The 14732-nt window shown below is 68.0% G+C and overlaps 1 protein-coding gene across 3 annotated transcripts; it reads left to right on the forward strand.

The window, feature by feature from the left end:
- ACAP3 (ArfGAP with coiled-coil, ankyrin repeat and PH domains 3) lies at positions 1 to 14623 on the forward strand. Of its 3 annotated transcripts, XM_029217923.1 has the most exons (24): positions 1 to 110; positions 3918 to 3975; positions 4677 to 4796; positions 4991 to 5044; positions 6209 to 6267; positions 6671 to 6854; positions 7291 to 7335; positions 7477 to 7572; positions 7653 to 7727; positions 8130 to 8141; positions 8729 to 8841; positions 8928 to 8979; positions 9217 to 9317; positions 9390 to 9501; positions 9738 to 9946; positions 10026 to 10095; positions 10221 to 10315; positions 10394 to 10599; positions 10774 to 10878; positions 11888 to 11986; positions 12070 to 12290; positions 12494 to 12603; positions 12768 to 12878; positions 12965 to 14623. In XM_029217923.1, the coding sequence occupies exons 1-24, from the start codon at positions 64 to 66 to the stop codon at positions 13110 to 13112; spliced, it is 2502 nt and encodes an 833-aa protein (XP_029073756.1). In that variant the 5' UTR covers positions 1 to 63; the 3' UTR covers positions 13113 to 14623. The 3 variants fall into 3 exon arrangements, with proteins under 3 accessions (XP_029073756.1, XP_029073755.1, XP_029073757.1); XM_029217922.1 differs by having other exon boundaries at positions 7653 to 8141; positions 12965 to 14411; XM_029217924.1 differs by lacking the exons at positions 1 to 110; positions 3918 to 3975; positions 4677 to 4796; positions 4991 to 5044; positions 6209 to 6267 and having other exon boundaries at positions 6759 to 6854; positions 7847 to 8141; positions 12965 to 14411.
- Positions 14624 to 14732: the final 109 nt, after the last annotated feature.

Here is a 14732-nt window from a genome sequence, read left to right on the forward strand (position 1 = left end):
CAGGGGATGCCGCTCGGGGCGCCGCGGTCCTCGTGCCAGTGAGCGCCTCGCGCCGCCGCAGCCATGACGGTGGAGTTCGAGGAGTGCATCAAGGACTCGCCGCGCTTCAGGTGCGCCCCCGGGGCGCGGCGCGGCCCTTTGTGATCCGCGGGGTCGCCGCCCCTCGGGGCACCCGGGGCCGCCGGGGGATGGGCGCGGGCGGGGGCGCCGGTGCCACCTTTGTGCCCGGCGCCGGGGCCGGAGGCGAGAGCAGGAGGACACGTCTTGTACAAAGCCCGCAGCGCCCCGGCCCGAGAGCCCGGAACAAAAGATGCCCCTTGTGCTGGTCGCCGCGCGCGGAGGGTGCGCGCGTGGGGCGGGGCGGCCGCCGGCGCGGCCACCTCTCCGTGGGAGTGTCCGCCCCGCTTTGTGTCTGCACCTTCGTGCTGGCCACCTGCACAGGGCAGAGACCTAGCCGGGCGCTGCAGCCCGGCTGTGGCCAGGGTCGTTTGCGTGCGTGGGGCGTCTGCCCATGGAATCTGTCTTGGTCCTCGTGCCCAGAGCAGTCAAGGGGGCAGGCAGCCGGAGCCTCGGTTAGGGCCTCGGGCGGCTGCTTGGCAGGGGTGACCTAGGCACCTGGCAGGGTGGGCGCTACCAGAGCAGACTGGGTTCCAGGGACTGGTGGAGGTCTGCGCTGTGGCCGGCCCTGGGTTTGTGCTTGTAGTCCTTCCTGGGAGTGCAGGCGGGCTTATCCCTGTGAACACGTTCATGGTGCGCGCGCATCTGCTTTAACGGGGCACCTCCCGTGTGTCAGGTGCTCATGCTTGTGCTCGTGCTCGGGTGCACACGTGTGAGTTCTGCCTCTCTGCACCCTCCCTTGAGGTGCCAGACCTTGGACGTGAATGTGTGGGTGAGCTGTGCACCCCTGGACTGGCTACTTGATGCGTGCGTCCAGACTAGTGCTGGGTGCACGCACATGTGTGCATGTGTCACCTCTGGGTGTGAATACAGATGCATAGTAGGTGTGTATCATAAAAGTGTGAGTTTAGGCACTAAGCATACGTTAGTTTGTTCCTGTGTGCATCTCAGCACGGGGTACGTGTCTATACACGGTATCCACGAGTACACCCTTTTGCGTGTGCGTTGCGCTGCTGCGTGCATGCATGTTTGATGGCACGTGTGCATATCTGCCATGCCTCTGCACACTCGCACTTGGCCGTGCGTGAGTGTGCGCGCGCATGCGCTGGGTCTTTGGGGTGTGTTAGCCAGAGGGCCTGTGTGTGGGTGTCTGGAGGGCCTCAGCATCAGTACCCTTACCCCCGACTCCCTAGAGCCAGCCCCTTGCCCAACCGCCACACGAGGGGTCAGCAACAAAGGCCAAGAAAGGCTGGATGAGGGGTAGGGGTCGGACCAGAGAGTGGCCCCAGGCCCCGGGCAGAGTGCTGAGGGCCACCCTCTGTGTTCTCCCATCTTCTGTTCCTGACTGCTTGAGGGAGGGGTGTAAGCGACTCGGCACCCGTGATCCTGGGCCCCCAGCACGGCCCAGGCGGCGGGCGGAGGTGTAGCCAGGGCCGCAGCAGGGGGCCTGGTCCTGGCCGAAGCACCGCAGCGTCACCCTGGCCCCCGGCTGCGGAGCCTCGTGCTCCCCCTCCCGTCGCGGAGGGGCCCAGGCCCAGCTTGCCCGGCTGGATCAGGGCTGCTGGCACCCCATTCGCCTCCAGGCCTTCCCTCCCACACCAGCCTGCTCGCTGGTGGCACCCACGGTGCGGCAGTGGGTGCAGCAGCGCCTGGGCTTTGCCAGGCTTCCTTTGAGAGTGCCCAGCCAAGACCCACCCGGCTGGGGTCCAAGGAGATCCCCCGACCTTGGGCCACAGAAGCTGCACTGGGTGGGTTTTGGTTGGGCTGAGGTGTGATGGCTTTTGAGGCTTTTCTGGGGTCCCCTTGTCAGTGCCACTGAGGATGTAACCTGGACTTCCTGGAGGCCAGCCTGGGGGCAGGGGGTTAGGGCGGGGCCAGGCAGGAGAGTGTGGTCAGCGATGGGAGCCCCAGCCCTGGGAAGGGGGACCCTGCCTACGCGCTCTTGGCCTGGGGAAGCCCCACAGCCCCGGGATGCACGTGGCTGGAGGGGTCCAGACTCTCTCAGACCGGCGGGGTGCCGCTCACCCCTTGTTTTTGGTGCCCCCTCCCCTGGGTGGGGCTTCAGGCGCTGAGTCATGGCTCTGGTGGGGGAGCTGGCCTCACCCTCTTCCCCAGCATCCAAGCTGTTGAGGAAATCCTGGAGGGAGAGCAGGAGAGGAGGCCTTGGTCCATGGGGGTGGGGAGGAGAGACCTGAGGGGCGTGGGGCCCCCGGGACGGACTGTCTGCTGAGCGCCCACCTTGTCCCCATGAGCACACTTGTCAGCCTCTGGTGCATCCCATCTTCACCAGCTCTCTAGGGACAAACCCCCCATCCCAGCCCAAGGGTGACAGCTCTCCACGCAGCTGGCCAGGGCAGGTGGGGCGGCTGAGCCTCATCCCCCTCTTCTGGGTGGGTGGTCCTTCCCTGCCCTGGGACCCTCGGAGGGGGAGGGGGAGGGGGAGGCTACAGCAGCCGTCAGGGTCCTGCAGTCTCAGGCGGGGGCACCTGCAGGCCGTGGGCCACCACCGGTCCAAGCGGATGTCCCCTCTGACCCCTTCCTTCTCTGGAACTCAGACGCCCCTCAGCCCGTGGGGAAGGGATAGGGGCTGCTCAGAGAGGAGGAGGGTGGTGGGACGGTCCAAGGGTCCTGACGGGGCAGCCTGGCACTCACCCCATACCTCCTAATTGAGGGCGTCCCGAACTGCACCCCGCGTGAGGGACTAAGTCCCTCCCCCCAGGCCTGGGAAAGCCTGGAACACGCCCCTCCTCTGCCAGCTGGGGGGCAGCGAGGGGCCAGCGACGGGCCGCTAGACCTGGACCGCCCCTCTGCCTGGCCCTGCCCTGGCCCTGGCCGGAGCTCCTTCCCTGTTGTCCCTGGTCCCCCGGAGGCCAGATGGGCCCAGCTCGCCAGCTGAGTGGGGCGGGGAGGGCAGGATCCTGGCCCTATTTCCCTATTTCCTGTTCCCGGAGTGTTGGGGGTTGTCACGTGCCTGATCCATCTGCCTCTCGCCTTGCCTTCCGGGATTCTCTGTCCACTGGCTTCTCTGGTGATGTCAGACGTTAACTCTTCCCTCCCCAAGGCAGCCCCATTGGCAGGCTGCGCCCGTGGGAGTGGGCTCCTCCGGGGTCTGGCCCACTGCTCCTGCCAGGCAGACGAGGCCTACCTGGTATTCTGAGCTTGGGGAGCAGGCAGGAGGTAGGGGCACGCCTCTGCAGGCGTCCCTCGGGGCCGCAGAGCTGCTGAGACTGGTCTGCCCCGGGGCCTGCCAGCCCCAGGCCGGGGTGGGCTGCCGCAGAAGCTAGGGGTGGGGGGGGTCCAGATGGGGTTCGGGGTCAACCCTGAGCCCTGGAGAGGTGCAGGGGCTGGGCCGGGGGGGGGGGTGACCAGCGAGGCCCTGCATGTGCACCTCCACGGGACCCCGGCCGCTCCCTCTGTGCTAGGGACCTGTCTGACCACCCCCTTCCCCCCCACCCCCCGCCCGTCCACAGACTCCAGATGGGGGCGTCACAGCCAACTGGGCCTCTATGTGCCTGGGGTGGCAGTGGGCCCTGGTGGCTCTGCGGCTCTGGAGTCATGGTCCCAGTCCTGTCCCCTCTCCCCCTCCCTCTTCCATCCCCCCTCACCGCCACCCTCCACCTCCTGGTCTGTCTGAGGGGCGTGTGGAGGCAGGTGGGCCTGCAGGAGCCAGTGGCCATCGGCAGAGTAGCCCCTTCCCACTGCTGACCCCTTTGGGGAGGTGCCTGGGAGACGAGGCTGAGCTGAGTCAGTGGGGGAGGCTCGCTGCAGGCGGGTCTCCAGCCACCCTGTCCCTGTCGCAGGGCAACTATCGACGAGGTGGAAACGGATGTGGTTGAGATCGAGGCCAAACTGGACAAGGTGAGGGGGGCTTGGGGGCACATGGAGGGCCCGGGGCTACTCTCCCTGTCCCCCACGCGGCCCTGGCCCAGCTCACCCATGGCCACCAGTGTGAGCGCGAGTATGCGTGTGCACAGCACGTGGGCCTGTCCATCACCGGCCTGTCACACCCATACCGGGGTGTACATCCCACACACACACTTGTGTCTGCCGGGTCTCCTCCCGCCAAGCCAAGCAGGGTGGGGGACCTTGGCGGGGGGCGGGGGCAGCTGCCAGGGGGCTGTGCCTCCGAGTGCCTGGGTTAGGGGCCAAGGGCACAGGCAGGGGAGGGAGGAGGGCACAGGCTTCAAAGCCAGAGGGAGGAAGGAGGGGTGGCACCCCTGAGCCCCTCGCTGGCTGGGTCCTGCTGACCCTTGTCCAGGACCACACGCCCCCCCTGGCCCTGGGTTCCCTGCTCTTGGCTTCCCTCCCACCTCCCACCCTGGAGCCGAGGCCTGGGGCATGCCAAGCTGTCCCCCAGTGCCAGGTGGGCTCAGGAGGGTGGGCGGGCGGGCGGGCAGTGGCCTTCCCTTCCCGCCCGGGGCTGCTCGGGGGCAGCTGTGTCCTGGGCACTGACAGACCCGACCCTGAGCTGAATTCCGGCTGCCCTGTCTGGGTCCCTGCCCGTGTGTCCTGGCCTCTTGGTGGCGTGAGTGTTGCCCCATCCGTCGTCCTGTCCGCAGCTGGTGAAGCTGTGCAGCGGCGTGATCGAGGCTGGCAAGGCCTACGTCACCACCAATAGGCTCTTCGTGAGTGGCGTCCGTGACTTGTCCCAGCAGTGCCAGGGCGACACCGTCATCTCGGTGAGGGGGCAGCTGACCTCTGACCTCTAGTCAGGGGCGGGCGAGGGCAGACAGCCCCTCAGGGTGCCCTGGCCTTGGGAGCAGGTGGGCGTCTGCGCTGGGCTGCGGCCTGTGGGCGGGAGGTGCCGGACACTGGGGGCACAGCCATCCCATCTGAGCAAGGGTCTTCCCCCACCCACCCACCCTGCCCCCAGGAATGTCTGCAGAGGTTCGGAGACAGCCTGCAGGAGATGGTCACCTACCACATGGTGAGCCCTGGCCGGGTGGGGGCAATGGGGGGGCGGAGGGGAGGATAGGGCAGGGCCCACCCACCCGGCGGCTTCCTGATCTGTCGTCCCATCCACCCCCATCCCAGGCAGCCCCTGCCCCCACCCCTGCGGGCTCCCTGCAGGCCCCGCCCAGCCTGGAAGGCTCTGGGCTGGCTCCCGTGCTTGAGCTGAGCTGGCAGGGGCGGGCGGTGGGGGAGGCCACGTTTCTGCTCCTGCAATCTGGCCGGGGGTGGGGGTGGGGGGCGGCACATCGCTGAGACAATGCTGTGTCCCAGGTGAGGGCCAGACAGCCAGCCGGGAGGCACCTCGACCCTGCCCGGGGCTGAGGGCAGCGGGGGCTTGGGGTGGGCAAGGCCTTAGAGGGTCATCCAGGGCCACCCGGCAGGGGTCATGGGCCAGGCAACGAAAGCATCTCCCAGGCTGACCCCACAGCTACCAGATGACTCCCAACCCTGCTGCTACCCAGACTGGGTCTGCGTGACCTCGAGCCCCTCAGGGCCCCCACTGTGGACACACAGAACAGACCGAGGCACACGTGGGTGGTCAGACCGTGGCCTGGAAACCAGAGCCCCAGACTAAACAAGGGGCCCATCCCCTGTAGGGGAAGTTCAGAAATAAACCAGCGCCGGATGGCTTGTCGTCCTGCCCCGTGTGTCTGTCTGTCTGTTCCTGGTTAGGCCCCAGCTCTCTCTGGGGTCTGATTTTGGGTCCGGCCAATGCTGCAGGGAGGCCCCACCCTGCCCCCGGGCCAGATTACTCAGGAGCTCCGGCTGCATCTCCATCCTTCTTATTGCAGGGCTGGGCATCCCCCAGGTGGCCTCCCAATGCCGGGCAGCGATGGGTGTCCCTGTGTGCGCCTGCCCTGTCCGGGCTGATGTGGGGTGGACCATAGGAGGGGGTCCATCTGCGACAGCGTTGGCTTCTAGTCTGGCTGAGAGCCAGGTGGGGGGGACGGGCAGGTGGTCACAGCTGTCGCCTCTGGCCACCGACCCAGGCCTGGGGGCCTGTGACCCTGCGAGGCCGGCTCTGTGAGGGTGGGGCTGGACGGGCCTTTCCCTGGTTCTCACCTGAGGGGCCTGGGGCCTGGCCTCTGGGGTCATGTGGGGACAGACGCCTGACACCCGTACCCTCCTTTGCCCCCAGATCCTGTTTGACCAGGCCCAGAGGTCTGTGCGGCAGCAGCTCCACAACTTCGTCAAAGAGTGAGTGGCCCCGAGGGAGGCCTGGCCTCTCCCGGCCCCAGGAGGTGTCAGGGTGACACCCACGCTGGAAGGGGGAGCAGACGCAGCTACGCTTGATCTGGGAGGGTCCAGGGGCCTTGGCAGGGGTCTCAGCTCAGTGCTGTGTGTACAGCTGGGGAACCCCCAGAGTGGAGAGTCTGGAGCGGGGTGAGGCTGGGGGTCCCCCCAGGCTGGACCAATCCCGGGAGTGAGGGGGAGGGGCCTGAGAAGGAAGAGGCAGTGAGCGGTGGCTAGGGGGTGGGGCAGCGGGGCTGGAGGCTCAGGGCACAGAGGGGCTGGGAGCAGGGAGAGCATTCCCTAGAGGTGGGAGACCCCACGTGCACCCCTCCTCGGACCCCCTGATCTGACGCCCACCGGCCTCCAGAGACGTGCGCAAGTTCAAGGAGACTAAGAAGCAGTTCGACAGGGTCCGGGAGGACATGGAGCTGTCCCTGGCGAGGAACGCGCAGGCCCCAAGGCACCGGCCGCATGAGGCGGAGGAGGCCGCGGGTGCCCTGGTCCTCGCCCGGAAGTGCTTCCGCCACCTGGCGCTGGACTACGTACTCCAGGTCAGCCCCTGGGCGTTCCCGTGTCCCTGCAGACAGGGAGCTGCTGTCTGGAGGGGCCCCTCTGGCTTGAGAAAACTTGAGATGCTTGGGAATGGACATGGGGGGCGGATGCCCACGCAAAGGCCCGAGGTGGGGTTGGGCTAGGGACAAGCCAGGGCTGTGGGCTGCAGGGGGCGGAGGCCTCGAAGGCCTTGCTGAGGCAGGGCTTGGAGGGACTTGGAGCAAGGGAGAGAATTTGTGGTTTTTGCCTATGGGAGGGACCCAATGTCCTGAACTGCGACCACAAGAGGATGGATGGGCACCAGTTCAGGGAGCTGAAGATGAGCTGGAGGTCTTGGGGGACCACAGCACCCTGAGTGGACAGTGTGGCAAGGTCCAGGTCGTGGTCCGACCTTGGCCCTGACACCCCTTCGCCTGTTCACTCCTCCCCCGGCAGATCAACGTTCTCCAAGCCAAGAAGAAGTTTGAGATTTTGGACTCTGTGAGTGCTGGATGAGGGAGAGGGGTTGCCCTCAAGAATAGGCACGTGCCGCAGGCGTGCTGGGTGTGGGTGCAAAAGCTGGGGCCCCGGCCACTGCCCCTGGGGGCGGGGCCTCACCTGCGTGCCCCCCCCACCCCCCAGATGCTGTCCTTCATGCACGCCCAGTACAGCTTCTTCCAGCAGGGCTACAGCCTGCTGCACCAGCTGGACCCCTACATGAAGAAGCTGGCGGCTGAGGTGAGCCTGCGGGGAGGGGGCCCTGGGGCCAGCTTGTCAGGGGAGGGGGTCCACGTCCCTCTCTGTGCCCTTCCCCACAGCTGGACCAGCTGGTGATCGACTCGGCAGTGGAAAAGCGGGAAATGGAGCGCAAGCATGCCGCCATCCAGCAGCGGGTGAGGCCCTGCAGCCCTGGTCGCCCCCGCAAGGGGCCCCGGGTCCACTGCCCCTCACCCTGCTCCACGCGAGGACCTGGGGGGCCCAGCGCACGGACACGCGCCCCGTCCCTCCCCAGGCTGACTCTGATCTTTGAACTGCAGTCAGAGGCGGGGGTCCCCACCCTCAGGGTCTCAGCACAGTGGAACGGTCACTTAGACGCCAGCGCCAGCCCCCTCAGCCCACAGACGCTGGGGCTGCAGCTGGGACGGGGATCCTACTGCGGCCACAGCTGGCCGGGCGCGGCCGGGGGCAGAGACGGGCTGCGGGGCGGGAGCTGGCGTACCCAGCCGGCAGGGAGGGGGCGGGGCTTCGCTCACTGGCTCTCCCCCTCCTCCCACCTCTCCTGCTCTCGCCCTCAGACGCTGCTGCAGGTGAGTGGGCGCCCACCCCGGGGGGAGGGGCCCCCGGTGGGCAGGGCCTCTGCCCTTCCCGCCCCGCGGCGTTTCAGCACCAAGGACACCTCCACGGCCCCGGCGCAGCTCCGGACGCGCGGCCCGCTCCAGCGGAGGTGGCTGAGCTGGGACCGCGTCCCCTTCGTCCCCTTCGTCCCCTTCGGGAGCAGCTGCAGCTGTCCCTTCCCGCCCCCACTCAGCCAGGGGAGCAGGTGGCTGGGCCTCCTCTCCCACTGCCGGACGCCCAGGACAACGCTCAGTGTCTCCCCAGCCCGCGTGAATGGAGCTCTGTCAGGCTGGTCAGGGCAGCCCAGCTGGCGACATGAATGGGGGACAGCTTCCTTCCTGATCCCAGAGCCTGCTGCTCTGCCAGGCTGGGGGGTGGGGGCTGGAGCTCTCCGGGCCCCCAGCTGTGACGGGAGGCATCTGCCCCCACGGGGTTTTGGGTCAGGAAGCGGCTGTGAAGATGCCCCCCCACCTCGCCTCTGGGGCAGCCCGAGAGGGCGGCAGTGTCCCCGCAGCCGCGGGTGGGTGCTCACTGGGGGCTGGGCTCCAACCACCCCCAGGACTTCTCCTACGATGAGCCCAAGGTGGAGTTTGACGTGGACGCTCCCAGTGGTGTGGTGATGGAGGGCTACCTCTTCAAGAGGGCCAGCAACGCCTTCAAGACATGGAACCGGTAAGGGAGGGCCCTTCCTCAGGGAGTGTGGGGCAGGCATGGGGGCCGGCCCGGCCTGACCCCTCCTGGCCCATCCCCCTGCCCAGGCGCTGGTTCTCCATCCAGAACAGCCAGCTGGTCTACCAGAAGAAGCTCAAGGTGCGCTGGGCCCAGGCAGCAACGCCTGGGGCCTCCCCACCGGGCCTTGGGGTGGGCGATCGGTGGGGGGCGTCACAGGGCTGAGGGTGCTGACAGGCACCAAAGCCCGAGTGGCCAGGGACAGAGGCCACTCAAGTCTCAGGCGGTCGGCGTCTCTTGAGCAGAGCAGTGGATGGGCGGTCGGTGCGGGGCAGGGCTGGGCACTGAGTGCGAGGGCCACGGCGGTGCCGCCCGCAGGACGTGCTGACCGTGGTGGTGGACGACCTCCGGCTCTGCTCCGTGAAGCCCTGTGAGGACGTCGAGCGCAGGTTCTGCTTTGAGGTCGTGTCGCCCACCAAGTGAGGAGGCCCGGCCCAGGGCGGGCGCGGAGGGAGCCCCTGCCCGCGCGGCCTGACGGCCCTTCCCCGCAGGAGCTGCATGCTGCAGGCCGACTCGGAGAAGCTGCGGCAGGCGTGGGTTCAGGCTGTGCAAGCCAGCATCGCGTCCGCCTACCGGGAGAGCCCTGACAGCTGCTACCGCGAGGTGGGCCCTCCAGCGCCCTGCACACGCGCGCACACCTCCCGCAGGCCGCACGCCAGCACGCGTGTGCATCGTGTGTACGCGCACGTGAGCGTGTGTGCACACATGCGGGCGCGGGCTCAGGCCTCAGGGGCCTTGGCCTGTGCCAGCACCTGCGTCTGGGGAGGAGGAGGGGCCCCGCTGGGGAGACTGGGGCTGGAGCTCCCGTGGGGCTGAGCGACCCCTCACCCTGTCTCCAGAGGCTGGACCGCACGGCGTCCCCGTCCACAAGCAGCATCGACTCTGCCACGGACTCTCGGGAACGCAGCGCCAAGGGCGAGAGTGTGCTGCAGCGCATGCAGCACGTGGCTGGGAACAGCCAGTGCGGCGACTGCGGGCGGCCGGACCCGCGCTGGGCCAGCATCAACCTGGGCGTGCTGCTCTGCATCGAGTGCTCGGGCATCCACAGGTGGGACCACTGGGTGGCCAGGTGGGGCACGGGGACCAAGGCGTGCCCTGACTCCCCCTCCCCCCACCTCACCATCCAGGAGCCTGGGCGTCCACTGTTCCAAGGTGCGGTCCCTGACCCTGGACTCGTGGGAGCCGGAGCTGCTGAAGGTGTGGGGGGCCGTCACAGGCCTCTGGATGGCTGGGGGCAGCGGGTCGGGGGCGGGAGCCAGGTCTGCAAGCTTGGGGGGCGTTCAGTGAGCTGGGCTGATGCCCGCACCACCCTCTCTTGCCAGCTGATGTGTGAGCTGGGAAACAGCACTGTGAACCAGATCTACGAGGCCCAGTGCGCAGGGCCGGGCAGCAGGAAGCCCACGGCCAGCAGCCCCAGGTGAGGTGGGGGGCAGCCTGGGCAGGGCCAGGGGACCCCCGGCCCACAAGTGCAGCCTCATGTCCAGTCCTGGTCCAGGCAGGACAAGGAGGCTTGGATCAAGGACAAATACGTGGAAAAGAAGTTCGTGCGGAAGCCGCCCTCGGCACCGGCCCGGGAGGCCCCACGGCGCTGGCGGGCGCAGAAGTGCCCACGCCACCACAGCTCCCCCCGTGCCCACACCACCCGCCGCAGCAAAATCCGGATGGAGCCCGTCCCGCCCTCTGTGGCTGCTCTGTGCTCAGGTGGGAGGGTCTGGCAGGTGCGCCCCAGCTCACAGGCCTGGGCAGGGCGTGAGCCTCCAGACTCTGGATCCCAGGGAGGCCGGGGTGTGGGGGGGTGGTAGGAGGCGGGGGCAGGGCTCAGGGGCACCCCAAGCTCTGCCCACCTCCCACCACAGCCTGGTTCCTGCCCTGCAGGCTCCACAGAGCCCAGGTTCCGCAGGGACTCCCTCTTCTGCCCGGATGAGCTGGACTCCCTCTTCTCCTACTTCGACGCGGGGGCTGCTGCAGCCGGTCCACGCAGTAAGTCCCCTGCTGCCCACCCCCCCCCACCCACACCCCCGCTCAGCAGGGGCAGCAGGGCAGGAGCCAGGCACACTCGCCTGGAGGGTGGATGAGTGCGGGACAGCCTCGGCCGCTCGCTCAGGGACCGGAGGGACGGGCTTTCCTTGCAGGAGGGACTGGTGTGGGGATGGGGAGAGTTTGGAGGTCAAGCAGGGCTGAGGCTGGGACAGTATCTTGAGGGGCCGGGGGTAATTTGGCCACGGGCTTGGAGGCTGGGGCCATGGCCCTCAGGAGTGATGTGGGCGCGTGTGCTGTGGGCACACAGGAATGTGTGTAAGGGCGTGACCGTGCGCACAGGTGACCGCCTGTGAGTGCGTAGGTGTGTGTGGGCGTGTGCCCATGCACACGTGCGCGTGCCTGCTGGCGGCTGGGCCGGATCCTGAGAGACAGTTGTGTGCATCTTCCCCAACCCCTGCGGGAGTTGGGGGTGCAAATGCTACAAGTCAGGGCTCACCCCGTTAACCGTCTGTCAGCACCCACACCCACCGGCCTGGGGCGTGTGGGCAGAAGGCGTAGGTCGGGGCCAAGAACTGGCCAGGCTGCTGGGGTGACGGAGGTCCCCTCAGGCAGCAGAGAGCGCTGTCTCACCACCCCTCAGCCTGGTTTCATCTGTGAGGGATGCCCTTGGGTGAGCAGGGCCAAGTTGGCTCGCTGTGGCCTGGGGCTGTGTCTGGGGCTTGGCAAAGACCCCACCTCTGGGCGGTGACCGCCTAGCCTGCACCGGCCACAGCTAGGGCTGACCTGAGAGGGCGGACTTCCACCTGTGGCTGTGCTCCTGGGGGACAGGCGATACTGGCTCTCTCAAGCTGTTACTTGATTCTCTCCCCTTTCCTCCCATTCTGGGCAGGGCTCCCCTCTCCCTCACCCCCCAGCATCCCCCGGAGGGTGGGTAGGGTGCCAGCCTTCCCGCAGGGCTGTGGGAGCAGGCAGAAGCGCTCAGGACCTCCTCTGCTTGCGCACCCTGCAGGTCTGAGCAGCGACAGCGGCTTAGGGGGCAGCTCCGACGGCAGCTCGGATGTCCTGGCCTTCGGCGTGGGCTCCGTGGTGGACCGCGTCACTGAGGAGGGTGGGTGTGCAGCTCCCCAGTCCCGGGCCACCTGTCCCCCACCGCGGGCCAGGTCAACGGCCCTGACCGCCCCCTCCTCGCAGAGGGTGCCGAGTCAGAGGAGTCCAGCGGCGAGGCAGATGGAGAGGCGGAGGCCTGGGGCCTGGCGGACGTGCGCGAGCTGCACCCCGGGCTACTGGCGCACCGCGCGGCGCGCACTAGAGACCTCCCCGCACTGGCCGCGGCTCTGGCGCAAGGAGCCGAGGTCAACTGGGCTGACGCGGAGGACGAGGGCAAGACGCCGCTGGTGCAGGCCGTGCTGGGGGTAAGTGGGCGCGGGTTTGCACCCTTCCACGGCGCGCACGCGGGGCCCTCGCCCTCTGCTGAGGCCCGGGCTCGGTCCTGCTGAGGCACCCAGGGAGGCGTGGGGCGGGGGTTGGGGGGTAGGGGGTGGGGGGACAGGGGCCCTGCAAGGGACCATTTCTGTGGCTCCGCTTGGTTTGAACCCACCCCCCACCCCACCCCCAGGGTTCCTTGATCATCTGTGAATTCCTCCTGCAAAACGGAGCGGACGTGAACCAAAGAGACAGCCGGGGTCGGGCGCCCCTGCACCATGCCACGCTCCTGGGCCGCACCGGGTAAGTCGTGGGTGGGCCGCACCCCTGCCCCCTCCTCCCCCACCCTCCCCTCCCACCCCTCCTCCCCCACCCTCCCCTTCCCCACCCCCCCTTGCCCCCCGTGGACCCGGGTCGCCTGCCAGGACCTGCCCAGGGCCTGCCCCGACTTGCCCCTCCACCCTCAGCCAGGTCTGCCTGTTCTTGAAGCGGGGGGCGGACCAGCATGCCTTGGACCACACGCAGCAGGACCCACTGAGCATTGCGGTGCAGGAGGCGAATGCAGACATCGTCACGCTGTGAGCACAGCACGGGGGTGGCGGGGGCCGGGCGGCAGGAAGTGGGCGGCGGGTGGAAGCGCCTCACGTGGCCCTCTCTCCTCCAGTCTCCGTCTGGCACGCATGGCCGAGGAGATGCGTGAGGCCGAGGCGCCTCCTGGCCAGCCGGGGCCCCTGGCTGGCAGCAGCCCCACCGAGCTCCAGTACCGCAGGTGCATCCAGGAGTTCATCAGCCTCCACCTGGATGAGAGCTAGGGTGGCAGGGCCTTGGCGGGACCCCCACCGGCCCATTTCCTGAGAGCCCCGGAGCTCCTGGAGCCCTGCTGCCTGCTCTGCCCCCCTCGGAGCTGCCCTGACCCCCACGGCCCAGAGCAGGACCCCAGCACTGAGTCTTCTGAAGCTCCATGTCTCCCCTGGGAGGTGCTGCATCACCCCACCCAGGGACCCTGTGTCTTCGGGTGACCCCTCCCTAGGGGGCCTGGGTTGGCTCGTGTCACAAACCACTCTCAAGGCCCCACATCACCTCGTGCCCTCTCTGCTCCCCCAGGCCCTTGTCACCTCATGCCCCTCTATCCCTGGGGCCCATGCTGCTTGGTGCCCCACTCTGCCCTCAGGGCCTGTGTCACCTTGTGCCCCCACTTTACTGCCCAAGAACACTGACCTGCTAGTAGGGGCCCTCCCACATCCCCAGAACCCCTCCACTAGGCCCTGGGGCTGGTGGCTGGCCACCAGCACGTGGCGAGGGCAGAAGGGGCCGCCCATCCAGGGAATCAACCCGCGTACCTCACTTAGTGACCCCAGCATCCAGGCTGGGCTTCTTGGGTGCTTGGGGGGCTCTGGCCTGGGGCCTTAGCCCTGGCTGGGTGCGGATGTCCCGAGGCCGTGTGGCTGGCCATGCAGGCCCTCGTGCCCCGTAGCCCCACCCATTCCCCCCCCCTTTCCCACAGCGGGTGGCAGGGGTGTGGCTCTTCCCACCCCTGCATCCGACATCCTTTGTCACTGACTGAGGGGTTTTCTACAATGATCTCCTTCTCACTTTGTTTCACGTCTTTTCTCTGGACTCAAGGACCACTTTGACCCCCAGCTCTGCCTGCTGCTAGGGGAGGCGCCTGCAGCTCAGCCCTGCCCCCTCGCCAGCCTTCCCCCCCACCACCTCCGGCTAGACCCATGGGGCCTTGGCTCACTACCCAGGGCCCTCTGATGCCTTCTGCATTCCCCTTCCCAGAGCCCTGGGGCACCGGCTGGGCCTCTCCCCAACTCAGGCCCTCGGCCAGGCCAAGGCCAGTTGGTTGCTCACTATGCAAAGACTGCCCAGGGAGGCCCCATGGGCAGCTCCCTGGGCAGCAAGGTGGGTGCGGACTGGGCTCCCAGCTCCCTCTCCTGCTGGCTGTGACCCCTAGAGAGCAGAATCAATGCCTTCCTCTCTCCCTGCTTGAGCTCTGCCCCCGCCTCCCGCCCCACTGCCTGCATCAGAGCCTTTGCTGCGGCCTCGGCTGGCTGGCGGGACCCGCCTCCGTTGCAGATCACAGTTAATAAAGGGCCACTGGCACCTGCCCCCTCGCCTCGCCCACCTCACTCCGCTCTGTCTTGGCTGGGGACGGGGGCGGGGCGGTCTCTGCGTCCCCTGCTTTCCCCAAGGGGAGGCCCTGCGTGGGACAGCACCAGTCGTGACCCCAAAGCGTGCAGTAAGGCAGAGCCCAGTGCCCCTGCTGGCGGCCTCGTAGAAGCCAGGGCTGCTCTGATTAAAACCAACTCCTGATACCCCATTCCCTGGCCCTCTGCTCTCCTCTGGGATGGACACCAACTGGCGAGGGTGCTCTGGCCCTGGCCTTGTCCCCTGGGCAAGCTCTGGCCCCACGCCCTCCCGTTCCCCAG

Source organism: Monodon monoceros, unplaced genomic scaffold (genome assembly GCF_005190385.1).
Source record: "Monodon monoceros isolate NGI ecotype Baffin Bay Population unplaced genomic scaffold, NGI_Narwhal_1 Super_Scaffold_12, whole genome shotgun sequence".
Classification (NCBI taxonomy): Eukaryota; Metazoa; Chordata; class Mammalia; order Artiodactyla; family Monodontidae; genus Monodon; species Monodon monoceros.

What these genes read in the sequence shown, in the direction of transcription:
- ACAP3 (XM_029217922.1), top strand. Translation starts at nt 64, where the DNA reads ATGACGGTGGAGTTCGAGGAGTGCATCAAGGACTCGCCGCGCTTCAG. An exon ending in AAGGACTCGCCGCGCTTCAG is followed by an intron (nt 111 to 3,917) that starts GTGCGCCCCCGG and finishes TCCCTGTCGCAG; the next exon opens with GGCAACTATCGACGAGGTGG. An exon ending in AGTTTGAGATTTTGGACTCT is followed by an intron (nt 7,336 to 7,476) that starts GTGAGTGCTGGA and finishes CCCACCCCCCAG; the next exon opens with ATGCTGTCCTTCATGCACGC.